Source organism: Atractosteus spatula, chromosome 10, assembly GCF_055471065.1.
Source record: "Atractosteus spatula isolate fAtrSpa1 chromosome 10, fAtrSpa1.hap1, whole genome shotgun sequence".
Taxonomy (NCBI): Eukaryota; Metazoa; Chordata; class Actinopteri; order Semionotiformes; family Lepisosteidae; genus Atractosteus; species Atractosteus spatula.
The window spans coordinates 21091943-21105427 of NC_142715.1; the positions used below are offsets into that span (position 1 = coordinate 21091943).

General features: G+C 49.3%; 2 protein-coding genes across 2 annotated transcripts in view; both read left to right on the plus strand.

The window, feature by feature from the left end:
- Positions 1-13485, plus strand: part of LOC148825762 (uncharacterized) — a 232396-nt gene that overhangs the window by 61024 nt on the left and 157887 nt on the right. The window lies entirely within an intron of this gene.
- Positions 4374-7630, plus strand: LOC148825764 (uncharacterized). Its single transcript, XM_088926139.1, has 5 exons — positions 4374-5192; positions 6159-6272; positions 6966-7078; positions 7255-7404; positions 7534-7630. Exons 1-5 carry the CDS (start codon positions 4374-4376, stop codon positions 7628-7630), a joined length of 1293 nt encoding a protein of 430 aa, XP_088782265.1.

A 13485-nucleotide genomic window follows, 5' to 3' on the forward strand; every position in this document is an offset into this window, starting at 1 on the left:
AACTGTGAGGGACATTCGGTTATATACAAACGAGACAGAGACACAGTAATAATCCTATTTAACAGTGTCCTGCATTTTAATTTACTGATCAGATAAATTGAAATGTTCTGATTCAGAACCCCTGCAGTTCATACTAATTAGAACTCAACAATGCTCCTGAGTCCTGAGCACTACACTGAGCACACATTCAGCTGGGCTCTGACTTTGTTCAGCATGACTTGTTGTTGCATTTGAGCTCAGAGCTGGAGATGATCTCCATATTCTACCGCACTAACTAGTCCGAAACTTAGTACACAGTACACACTTTTTAAGGGAAGTCAGGTTGTTAAAAAATTAAACCAGCGCCCTGTCACAGAAACATACCCCGGTCTCCCGCGCAACAAGCGGGGGTACTCAGCACTGTACTAACGAGGAGCGCTTGTCCGGAGCTCAGCGTGAGCTCTGTTTACTGTCAGTTGACATTTCCTCATTTCAAAAGACGTTTTCACCTGCTCTCAGCTTTTTATAGACGGTCATAAACGCTCAAGAAGTAATTCATTTCAGTTTGAAGTCTGTTTCTGTTGTCTCCGCTCTTGATGAAGAAAAGGCGTGCGTGTGAGACTCCCTCTCTGAAGACGTTTGCCGTCGCCCTGCAAGAGAGAAGATCCATCAATCACCGAGGCAACCACTGAGACAACTAATATTAAACACGTGAAATGAGAGATGTTTTCTACCTAGGGATTTTATCGTTTCTACTCTAACTTCTTTGTCAGAAGTGGAATTTGAACAAACGCCTCAAGGAGAAACTGCAACCTGAATGCAACGCCTTAGACCACCAACCATCCTGCCTGGGGCTTTTATATGGAATTATATTTTATTTCTTTCTACTTGTTGAAAAGAAAAAAGTGAAATCATGTAATTAGGGAAATGTCTTTTGTTCATAGGGAAAACTAGTACGAGCAAATGTAAAGTTTAGAGCAGCGCTCAATAAAAACGATCAGAAACCGAAAGCGCTTCTTATGCGGATCAATATATTCCGATACCGCTGGTTCTGCAGAAGAAATAAGAAAAGCTGAACTCCAAGCACTGTGTTGCCATTACTGCTACTCTGGCTGAAGCTGCTTTAAGATCTACTCAGCGGGCACAGAATGTTGTATGAGGTCAGACTGGTTTGCGATGTCTAAATAACAGTATGCGAATTTAAGCTTATTTAAATAAGAGTATTTAGAATATAATACATGCTCCAAAAGCGTTAATCCTTCACTGGCTGCTATTTGAAACGCCTTCATAAATGACACGTAATAGAGATTTATGCAGCTAGATTTTATGCTTCACCATACATTGCAATCAGGAAAATAAATCAATTTTCTTTAACACCTCTGGATAAAGTTCTTCTGTGAAGCAGGTTTCAGACCTCTGCGTACAGCGCCCTTGATGTCATTTTATTTTTACAGCAGCAAGCATCCTGAAAGTTTTTTTTTATATTTTTTTATTTGAACAACAAAAATACATATAATACAAAAAAGAGCACATATGACGTATCAACAACATCGTCAGGGGCATGTGCTATAATCCAAATACACTTTCTGAAAAATCTACTGTCCATGCAAATGTACATGCTAATCTACAGAGTTCTTTTCTGCACTGAGCTGCTCATTTGAAATCCAGAAGGCAACACAGACGTGCTCCTATACACCAAGAGTCTTATCTGGACCACCTGGGTAAAAAAACAGGAAACCTAAGCACTAATCTATACTGACAGCTTTTGAAAAGGAGCTCTGTAATATGCACAAATACAAAGACAAGGTATAAATACTCCATAGGTTTAAAATTCAGGAATATGAATGGTCAATTGTTTACAATTGGAGTTTTTATGTTTCGTATGATTTAGCGACTTTTTTACAACATGTAAAAAAAAAACAGCACACCTAAATGGCAAAGCCTTAGAGCCACAGAGAAAAACAAATTGTGTTTAAAGTAATTTTAAAGGCTCGAGATAACATTGCACTATAAACGCAAATGTTTGTCTTCTTTGTCGCACTTACGTTTTGTTGCTTTAGCAAATTTCATGCAGTTTATTTCTGACACAAGACATAACAAGCTTGTGTATTTATGACAAAAAAGCAGGGAAACAATTTTCATTGACCTTGAAACTGAAATTGTTAAAAAGTAAGTTAAATGCACATATAGTAAATATATTTTCTCATATAATGGTGTGTTTTTTTGCCTAAGAATGCTTCATGAATGGTTTAACAGACCCTTTGCACGATTAAAACAAATATTTACGAATTTTAACGTTTTATACAATAAAGTTTTATTGTGAACATGAGCCCTGTTTATCGATATCACCAATACAGTTCTGGATTTTATTCTGCCTTCCTACGCACATATGAATTTTCTTTCACACAACAGCTCGCATGTGTGGTAGCGTATTAGCGTCAGGGATAAAAAGAATGATGTTGGCTTTTAAATGATAAACCATTTGCGTTTCTACAAAATCACAATGCGTTGTCGCAGACATTGGGACATACTCTGTTTAAACGCCTGTCGTTTTCTCTTATATTGGCTCCTGTGCTTCGGTCCATTTGAGAGAGGAAAAGACACTGAAAAAGTCTTGTGAAAGTGGATTTTGCACCTGCGCCAGTGCTGTAGTGGTATCATACAGACGCCCATCTAAATCCATCACACGCTGGAAGCTCTGGAAGGCAACGTAAAATATTGCTCTGTCTGTTGGTGGATTAGGTATGCACGCTTTTTTCAATGTAAAATGCAATGTAAAAAGATCAAATTTGATTCAAAATCGATTAATGAAAAAACCGATAAAGCTCATGTTTTTTATCTAGTTTTATCTATATCTATATCTAGTGTAGCGTTTTGCAGGTTCTTTTCAGAACAAGGACGAGTGGAGACGCAATTAACAAACAAGCATTAGCTTTATTCGTTTTCCCACACAAAACCAAACACAGAATCTACGCACACATGAGGAGACTGACGGAACACGTACACAACTTTAGGGTGGTAATTACCTAACAACACACTACACTTTTACAGGACTACACAGGGCACTAGAATTACTAGGACATTATTTACACAGGTAGGGTCAGCCGCTGGTCATCGTGCTGACCCTCACACTCTCCCCGACTACCACTCCCAGCATGCCCAGCGGTACTACGAGCGCCTAGGGGCGCTTCCTCCTCACCACCAGGCGAGGGCGTTACACTGCCCCCACCTGAAGCGTCTGGCGTCTCGCCGACGTCGAACACCCCCCTCAGGCTGTACTCGTATTCAGCCAACTGCTGCGGAACCCTGCGTGAGCGGCCACTGCGCCGCGGTGACGGCTGGCGACCCACGGACGCCCCACTATCGGCCGGCTCCAGCCCCGGCTGCTCCTCTAGAGCCTCCCCACACGGCTCCTCCTCCCGGGCCCGGTAGGGGGCCAGGCGGTCTCGGTGCAGAACCACCACTCTCCCCCGTGTTTGCAACTGGACACGGTAGCAGACCTCGCCCACCACCCCGAGTACCTCAGCGGGGCCCTCCCACGACGGCGCCAGCTTAGGGCTGAGGCCTTTGCGGCGGCGCGGGTTGTACACCCAAACCGAGTCCCCGGGCTGGAAGGCAGGCCCCCTGCAGCGCAGGTCGTAGTACCGCTTCTGCCGGACCCCCGCCTGTGTCAGGTGGGTCCGTGCAAAGCTGTGCACCCGCTGCATCCGCTGCCGCAGGTCCCACTCGTAGTCCGGTCCAGCCGGCGGTGCCGACCCGTCTCCGGGCGGCGGGCCGAAGACCAGGTCCACCGGTGTTCGCATTTCCCGGCCCAGCATGAGCGAGGCCGGGGTGCACCCGGTGGATTCCTGGACCGCGGTCCTGTACGCCCAGAGCGCGAGGGGGAGGTGGCGGTCCCAGTCCCGTTGGTGCCGGGACACCAGGGTGGCCAGCTGGGTGGCGAGCGTCCGATTAAACCGCTCCACCAACCCGTCGCTCTGGGGATGCAGCGGTGTGGTCCGCGTCTTAGTGATCCCCAGGCGCTGGCACACTCTGGCGAAGACCTGGGACTCGAAGTTACGCCCCTGGTCACTGTGTAACTCCTCCGGCACCCCCAGCCTGGCAAACATCCCCTCCAGCAGTGCATCGGCCACCGTGGGGGCACTCTGGTCTGGGAGGGCGTAGGCCTCCGGCCACTTCGTAAAATAATCCATGGCCACCAAGATGTAGCGGTTCCCGGCCTCGGTGCGCGGAAACGGGCCCAAAACGTCCACCCCCACCCGCTCCATAGGAGCCCCCACCTGGTGTTGTTGGAGGGGGGCCCGGGAGCGCTCAGGGGGACCCTTCTGCGCCACGCACACCGCACACGTTCGGCAGTACCGCTCCACGTCCCAGTGGCAAAGACCCCAATAAAAATGGCCTCGGAGACGCTGCAGGGTTTTTTTACCGCCGAAGTGCCCCACGCCCGGCTGGCCGTGCACCGCTCGGAGCACCGCCCCGCGGAGCGACCGAGGCACCACCAGCTGCCACCGTACCTCGCCACTGGAGGGTACCCGCCACCCCCGGCGCAGCACCCCGTCCTTTACCTCCAAGGCCTCCCACAGGGCGCAGAGGGCCTTGACGGACTTTGGGTGCGGGGCGAGCTCCTCTCGCGTAGGCCGCACTCCTGCTGCCCTCCAGCGGAGCACCGGCCCCACGTCAGGATCAGCTGCCTGACGCTGCGCCAAGTCTGGCAGGCCCACCCCCAGCGGCCCCTCCCGGGCCGTGGCCGCGGTGCTCACCCCCGCCACGGGGCGAACAGCCTCCTCACGCTGCTCCCGCCGGGCGCAGTGGTGGCAGTCCGCGGCCTCGCAGGGGCGCCGCGAGAGAGCGTCGGCATTGAGATGGCGAGACCCCGCACGGTGCACGACAGTGAAGTCGTACTCCTGCAGGATCTCTATCCATCGCGCCATCTGCCCCTCCGGCTCCTTAAAGTGGAGCAGCCAGGTGAGGGACGCATGGTCGGTCCTCAGCCGGAACCGGGTCCCGAACAGGTACGGCCTGAAGTGGTGGACCGCCGCCATCACCGCCACCAGCTCGCGACGGGTCACGCAGTAGTTCCGCTCAGGCCTAGTCAAAGCCCGACTATAGTATGCCACTACGCGCTCCCCATCCGGCCCCTCATGCGCCAACACCGCGCCCACCCCCGAGTCACTCGCGTCGGTATCGAGAACATACGGCAACCGCGGGTCGGGGTAGGCCAGCACGGGGGCCCCCACCAGAGCTTCACGCAACCGGCCGAAGGCAGTCTCACAGCCCGAGTCCCAGTCAAAACGACGGCCCTTGTCGGTGAGGCGGTGCAGCGGGGCAGCGATGCTGGCAAAGTCCCGGACGAACCTCCGGTAGTACGAGGCCAACCCCAGAAAGCGGCGCAGCTCCGCGACGGTGCGTGGAGTCGGCCAGCCCCTCACTGCGGCGACCTTACCTGGGTCCGTAGCCACCCCTCGCGGTCCAACAACATGTCCCAGGAAGGTCACCTCCCGCCGCAGGAGCTCGCACTTGCGGGGGTTGAGCCTCAGGCCAGCACGGCGGATGCAGGCCAGCACCGCCTGGAGGTTTGTCAAGGCCTGGTCGAAGCCCCGGGCATGAACCAGCAGATCGTCCAGGTACAGCACACACTGGTTCCGCGGGACAGATGCCAGCACCCTCTCCATCAGCCTCTTGAATGTCGCCGGGGCATTGCACAGGCCAAAAGGCATGACAGTAAACTGCCAGAGGCCCTGGCCGATAGAAAAGGCCGTCTTCGGGCGAGCATCGGGAGCAAGCGGTACCTGCCAGTAGCCGCAGCGGAGGTCCAGGGAGCTGAACCAGGTCGACCCGGTGATGTAGTCTAGGGCGTCATCTATCCTCGGCAGGGGGTAGGAATCTTTCCGGGTGACCTCGTTCAGCTCACGGTAATTGACGCAGAACCTCCACGAGCCGTCTTTTTTTTTGACCAGAACAGCTGGCGCCGACCACGGGCTCGCGGAGGGCTCAATCACCCCCGCTGCGGCCATCTCCCGGATCTTTTCCTCGGCGGCGGTCCGCTTGGCGTGAATCATGCGTCCCGGTGGGATGCAGATGGGCCGAGCGTCGCCGGTGTTGATCTCGTGTTGGACCAGGGCAGTGCGGGTGCAGTCCTCATCTCTCGCCGCAAAGAGATCCTCGTTCTGGGCGAGTAGCTCCTGGAGCCGCTGCCGCTGGTCCTGATCGAGGCCCTCGCAGCTCCGCTGGTAGAGATCCTCAACGGCGCGCCTCGCTTCCAAGCAAAGCTCGGCCCCCGCCGCCGCCGCCTTGTCTGGCTCCCCGGCTGACTCGGGAGCAGGATCCGGCACGCTCGCTCCCCGGCTCACAGGCCTGGTCGGCCCCGGCGACTGCCGCTGCCGCCGCCGCTGCCGCCGCCACTGCCTCTTTTTCTCCTGGCTCCGGCAAGCCCGCGTCCCTCGGCCTTCGCCGGGCCTGCCCTCCACCAGGTGAAGTCGCTCCCCCTGCCACACCAACTCCTGCCGGCTCAAGTCCAAACTGGCCCCCACTCGCTGCACTCGCTGGGTGCGAGGTAGCAGGGGTGGCGCACCGTCGCTGCACCTAGACGGAAGGCAAGCACCTGTTTCCCCCGGACTGCAGCGAGCTGTCCCGTCACGGTCCTTAGCCGCAGGCTGGAGGCCTCCCATCCTGGGGGGTTGGTGCCCTCGGTGTCCGGGAGGACGCCCGGCCGGAGTAGGGTTACCGATGAACCAGTGTCGAGTAGGGCCAGGCAGGGTTGGTCCTCGATTTTGCAGTGGAGGTACAGGCCCCGGCTACAGCCGACTCGCCCCACGGTGGCGTGAGGGGCGCCGGTCTTAACAGCGCTCTCCGGAGCGGGGGTTGAGGTGTTCGAGGGGCGGCCTTCCCCACGCTGAGCCGCCCCGTTCCCGTTTCCCGACACCGATTGAGGAGTGCAAGGTTCGGGTGCCCGGCAGAACCGGGCTCGGTGTCCCCTCTTCCCGCAGCGGTTGCAAATCAGCGTGCGGGGCTGTTCCGCGGGGGTCGCTGCCCGGGCTGGCTCCTCTTCCCCCTCGCTGGATCCCTCCGTCGCCGTCTCAGTCAGCCGGCAGGGCGCACTGTGTCTGCTGGCGCTTCCAGCCACCCCGAACACGGCCTCAGCCCGTGTAGCAAGGACCAAGGCCTGCTCCAGCGATGTTGGCGCGGCCAGCTGCACGTGGTGCCGCAGCTCCTCGGGCGAGAGGGCCTTGAGAAAGGCCTGGAGAGCCATCTCCCGCTGCGCCTTCCGGGGGAAAGTTGGGTATCCTCGGCGGGCGAGGAACGCGACATCAGCGGCAACCGGGCCCAGTCGCTCTCCCGCATCAAGTCCGGCGCCTCCTCCACACTGAAGCGCAGCTGGAGAGCCGCTGCCAGCGCCGTGTATTCGCCTCTGTCCTCCTCCGGGACGTCCAGGAGCGCCTGGCAGGCCGCTCCTTCCAGCGCCGCCGCCAGGTGGCCGACCATCTCCAGCCATTCGTCCGGGCCGCGAGCTGGAACTGCGCCTCGTAGATTTCCCACGGCGCTTCCCCATTGTAGCGACCTGGTCTCACCCGCGCCGATGGGCGTGAGAATCGCTGATCGGCTCCGGCAGGGAGAGTATCCTCTATCTGCGGTGCTCGCTGACCAGGAGTAGCGGCCGGTCGCCCCAATTCTACCGGCGGGACCACTATTGAATAGCCCTGGTAAGGGCTGTGGCCACCTGTCGCACCCAGGAGTTGCTCAGGCTCCCTATGTGCGCTGCCGATGGGTTCTGTTTCTTCCAGCGTCAGCCGGCGTTTAATAGAATCGGGTATTGTCTGCCACGAGTTGTCCATTCTGCCCGCTTCTGACACCAATGTAGCGTTTTGCAGGTTCTTTTCAGAACAAGGACGAGCGGAGACGCAATTAACAAACAAGCATTAGCTTTATTCGTTTTCCCACCCAAAACCAAACACAGAATCTACGCACACATGAGGAGACTGACGGAACACGTACACAACTTTAGGGTGGTAATTACCTAACAACACACTACACTTTTACAGGACTACACAGGGCACTAGAACTACTAGGACATTATTTACACAGGTAGGGTCAGCCGCTGGTCATCGTGCTGACCCTCACACTCTCCCCGACTACCACTCCCAGCATGCCCAGCGGTACTACGAGCGCCTAGGGGCGCTTCCTCCTCACCACCAGGCGAGGGCGTTACACTAGTTTTTCAAAGGTCTTTAAAAAAATGTTTATCGCGATTGTGAAAGTTAGAGAAGGTGTACCAGCGCGTGCCTTCATATCGTCAGCTTCAGTCTCGCCTGTAGCTGCGAGAAGGTTAGAAGCGCACAAGTAATCTGTCTTTCGTCAAAATAATTGCTGGGGCAGCAGGACGCAGAGTACCATCCAGCAGCTGTAGATGGTGCTCGGGGAGGAGCTGATTCTGTTTTTAGCACAGCGAATGAGCTCAGTCCAGCTCCCAACAGAATCCATTCAGGTTTGGTTGCTGTCAGACTGGGCGTCTGAGGCTCTGTGGATCGCAATGTGAAAAAAAAAAGAACAAAAAACAATTGCTCACATCGTGTGATTTCCACGAGAGGAAGGGAAGATATCACTTTAAAAAAATCAGAACTGAATATTTGGATCCGGGGCCTCATACTTATCAAATTATTAAAATAATAATTATTAAAATATCAGATTGTGTTTCTGCAACATTTCGTGCACAGTACGCCGTATTTAACAATAAAACAACAGTTACAACGAGGGCTTTACAGGCAGTCCGGGGTATTTTCCCCTTTTATATTTTTGCCACTTTATATCGAAGCTGTTATATTCCCAAAAGTGCAGAGTAGCTTGTAAATAAAAATGTACAATTCACCGCTGGTATAAACAGATGTGTGCCTTGTTTGCCTTTGTAAGCATTTGTTTCAAAAATCCACAAAAAAAGTCCACAATACGTTAAAAACACAAAAAACACAAACTTAATAATATAACGATACAATATCAATACCAAATCATAAAGCCAATTAAGTACATATCCTTTCCTTTGAAAACAGAGAACACCTTTATATCTAAAAAAACGTGACATTTGTATATACTTTTGAATTACAAAGCAGACAGAGTAGTCCCTTAATTCAAAGATCAGATTTTGGCCAAAACAAGACAATCAGATGGGAGTTTAATTCAGAACAAGAGCCTCTGCTTCGTGGTTTATTAAGCTTTTGATCAACGTCTGAGTGAAAAAGATTTGCTATTTTATCTCTTTGATTAAAGTTCACAAAAGGCACATTCCTTCGAGCCGGAGTCGAACCAGCGACCTAAGGAGGCTTCACTATTTCCCCTACAGTCACCGCTCTACCAACTGAGCTATCGAAGGGGTGTAGCGAGTATCGTTTCCCTTGAATTTAAGCAACGAATCACGTTTCTACAGTATGAACTTCCGGGGAAATTACAAAATGTTTGATGGGGCATCAAACGTTCCAGGCCGATATTGACACTTTTTTTTTTCTCGAGGGATCATATTAAACATTTCATTAGTATCGAGAGGAGGATCACCATGAGACACAGAACAGTTTAATTCTGTCTTTATTAGAAAGTAGTGTTTGTGCTACATTAAAAATATTTTCGTGGAAATATAGAAGTTGTGATTTTTAAAACTTATATTTGAATCGAAATGTGGTTTTGAGTTAAATATTAGCGTGTTAATGTAATTAGTTTGTGTTTGTCATTACTATATATATATATATTCCCATGTTACTATAATTTGTAGCTGAAGTTTACTAGTTGCGTTTTTTATGATATATTGTAATAAACAATATTGTAATAAACATTATCATGTTTATTACAATATTGTATAAAACGCATAATTGGAACTACATATTTTTCAGGCGTGAATAATTGTATATTTTCAGAATAAATTTCTAAACCAATTCATTGGCTTGATTTACTAGTTTCTACACCTATAAGACCTATCTTTGATGTATAATAGACCTTTAACTATATAGGTATAATAGTCCTCTAAATGTATCCGTATAATAGAACTTCAACCATTTATGTATAATGGACATACTGTTTAATCAGAGATGTCTAATTGACTTATAACGATATACGTATATTAGAATTTCATTCTAGTCCCATTTAGGGACATTTTGAGCCGTAGAAACATTTTATCATTCCGTACTTTCCTGTGCGGTCAGGCCAGTTCCACTTCAACTGCGCCCGACAACGGAGGTCGTTTTGAAAACAACGAGAGTAAAGGGACACTGCATGTCTGCAGAACATCACGTCCGAGTTTCAGGACAGTAACATCAGAGATTGGAAGCTAGGGAGTTTCAGGTCTGTTTTTTAGTATAGGTTCATGAAAGTCTAAATACCTTTGCAAGAAGTATTTCAGAATCCCAGTCAAATCCAGTACAATTGCTGCACAGATCTGCATTCTACAATTAGAAAACTGTCCGTTTAATCAAACACGCCTCATAAAGCATTTTTAAAACAGGAATGCGTCTTTCTATAAAAATAAAATGACTTGAAGGGTGCTATAAGCTAAGGTGTGAAAGCCTGCTCTACAGAAGAAGTATATCCAGAGGTGCCAAAGAAGTCGAGGTTTCACCTCGTGAGAGAAAGCATCTCAGAAAACGAAGTTGCGGTCGTTTCTGTTAGGAATCCCTGGTGGGAAGATACACGGATCCTGTGCAGACGCAGGCACGGGTGATAGATGAGGCAGGCGAACAAACCAAAACGAGAGGCAAGTCGTAATCCAGGAAGTTCTCCGGCAGCAGACAGTCCGAGGCGAGAGGCGAGGTGCAAAGTCGAAAAGGCAGAAGGGGAATCCAAAATCCAGAATAAACGAGGTACGGGGAAAAACGCCAGGTAGAGCTCTCAAGGAGTAGACTCAATACCGAGCAGTGTGAAGCAGGTGAAGATGGTTTACATAGCAGTGCGCACCGCACAGTGGGTGTGCGCAGGTGGTTTAACTCGTGCGGCGGCGCTTGCTAATAATCACCCGCCGCTGGGGCTGATTAGCTCGCTTACGCTTTGGTCTTGACTGCCTGGTGGTCGTGACAGTTTCCACGCGTTATAAAACCACTAGGTCAAACAACAAGAGCTGAAGAGCCGCTGTTGAGAGTAACGCGGCCGAGCGCTCTAAGGAGCTGACTTAAACCTCCAGTCTCTTCAGGAGCATCTGTTGGAGTCACACTGCTACAGCGTATCTCCTTGTTAAGTATCCCTTTTATTGTTGTTGCTGCCTCCAGGCGATGGAACCCAGATTCAGAAAAAAATAATTTGAACAACATTATTCCCATGTTTACTTGAAGGCGCGGTGGCCAAGTGGTACGGCGTCGGTCTCGTAAACTGAAGATCGTTTGTTTAAACCCCACCTGTGCCTGTTTCATTTGTCACCGCTTTCCTTTAGTTTCAAAGTCTTCAAAAAAACTCGCAATGTAGGAGTCTCAATAGTAAGAGATTATAACTGTCGCCAGTGATTAGTATTCTTGCATATCCTGCCTTGTTTTTCAGTCGACAAGGCTTGTCTCTCTTCACACCCATCTTCCGAATGATCGTCTCAGCATTAGAAAGGAACGTGCGTTTGGTACAGCCCCCCACTCCATGGTCTGATCACAAACAGATCGGGTGAGCTGTCAGTCTAAGTTGGAAGTAAGGTTCGAAAGCACTTAAAATCTGACTTAGGAACGAGAAGACCGCGGTTTTTTTTTTTAAACGAGTAAACGATAAAATTATATAAGTAGTGGAACAAAACATTGTCTGCCTGCAAGTCTTAAAAACGCCACAAATTGTGTTCTTCCAGTTGTGTCAATCGTACTAAAGTTACGGAAAATCGGATGCAACTGGTGCATTCAGCGTACATTTCTTCAGGATAGTCGAATGGTTTAAAATAACGATTTCATAGATTAGCGTCTTTTAAGCTTTGTGTTCCGCTCTCCAAATAGAGGCGCGGATTCAAATCCCACTGCCGATAGTAAGGCGTTTTACCCTGTCTTACACTGTTCCAGTCTTGTGCTCGCTGACAATCACAATAGGAGGAAAACGGAGAAACTGCTTAGCAAGAACATAACGGACAGAAAAAAGCTTCGTAAACACGTGAATGTGATTAGCAGCAGTAAGGTATGCATTCAAATGTTGAAGCCCGAATTATAAAAGCAGCAGAAGAAAGGTGCAGCACAAGGCAATTTGTGAGAATTCGCGGGTTTTTATGTGGCTTGGACTTCTTTCAAGCCTATGAAGGTGACCCCCTTTTCATTTTCATTTTCAAACTTCAGAACCGAATAACAAAAAGGTTTCATGTAAGACCGTTGGAAATACCGGTTTCATGATGTATTCGGCGAACCTGAATGAAATATTTTAGTGCGTGCTCAAATGCGAAGAATTAAAAAAAACCCTGGAAAATCAACTCTTGCAGTAAATGTCATAAATTTAAAGCGTGTAGTCTGCATGAACAGAGCAACGCAGCAGTCTGTAAAAACGAAGCCACAAGTCCTCTTTTATCTCGGGCAGTGCATTCCAATAAGATGGCTCTGCAGAAGACATGAGAAATGCCGAACTCGTTGTTGCCATTATTGCTACTCTTGCTACTGTAGTTTTAAGCTCTAATCAGCGGGCATGTACAGTTGTACAGGAGCTAGACTATTTTGCGCCATCAAAATTCCATTATGTGAATTTAAGGTTTTATTAATAACAGCATTAACTATACAATGCCTGCTCAAAAAACGCTACCCATTAGCTTAAGAAGCAGCCGTGTTTTAACAAAGTGTGGTATTCAAACAGTAAATGCTGAAGTATTTAATACTTGTGAGCAGATCTTCCTCGAGTCAGACACACTCTTGCTCGCCCGATGCTTTCAGAGCAATATCTGAATCGAGGCTCAAAATGGAAAGAGAGCTGAATCAGGCAAAGGTCATAAGGCACTCGGGGTCACTGTACCCTATAACATCCTGCTTGAACTGTCCAACTAAAAGCTTAGAAGGATCAGAAAGGACACAAACAACCCTTGAATCCACAATCTTGAACTTAAGGGTCGCCAGCTCTCCTCTATTACAACAGTAATATTACTAGCGTTGATTCAACATAGTATAGTAGGCTGAGACTTTGAATGCAATGGGATGGTGGCCAAGAGCTAAGTTGTCGGTCTTCTAAACCTACTGTGGCTTCCTTATTCACCGCCATGTTATTTTATCTAGATTGTAAAGTAACTTGCAAAACGTCTCTACTTGTTACTCTGTCTCAAAATTGTAGAGAAAAGTTATCTGTTATAGCCTTAACAGAATGCAGAAATCAAATATATGGGATTTGTTAAGAACTTTATTGTCTTTTCACAAATTACTACAGAATAATACAAAGAAGACATTTTATAGTCTTATATTGAAACCATGAAACCTATGCACACATTCACAAGAGATTACAATAGAAAAACGCATTTGCTCCGGAAAATTAGATCACATATGATGTTAAATAATTTCTTAAAATCACACTAAATTGCAATCTTGAAACCAAAATTAGAAATAT

Bases quoted from the DNA above. Each gene is read 5' to 3' on its own strand.
- LOC148825764 (XM_088926139.1), top strand. From the start codon at position 4,374: ATGGCCTCGGAGACGCTGCAGGGTTTTTTTACCGCCGAAGTGCCCCAC. The intron at 5,193-6,158 runs GTAGGCCAGCAC...CTGGGCGAGTAG, and splicing joins TACGGCAACCGCGGGTCGGG to CTCCTGGAGCCGCTGCCGCT. The intron at 7,079-7,254 runs GTGTCTGCTGGC...TCCGGGGGAAAG, and splicing joins GTCAGCCGGCAGGGCGCACT to TTGGGTATCCTCGGCGGGCG.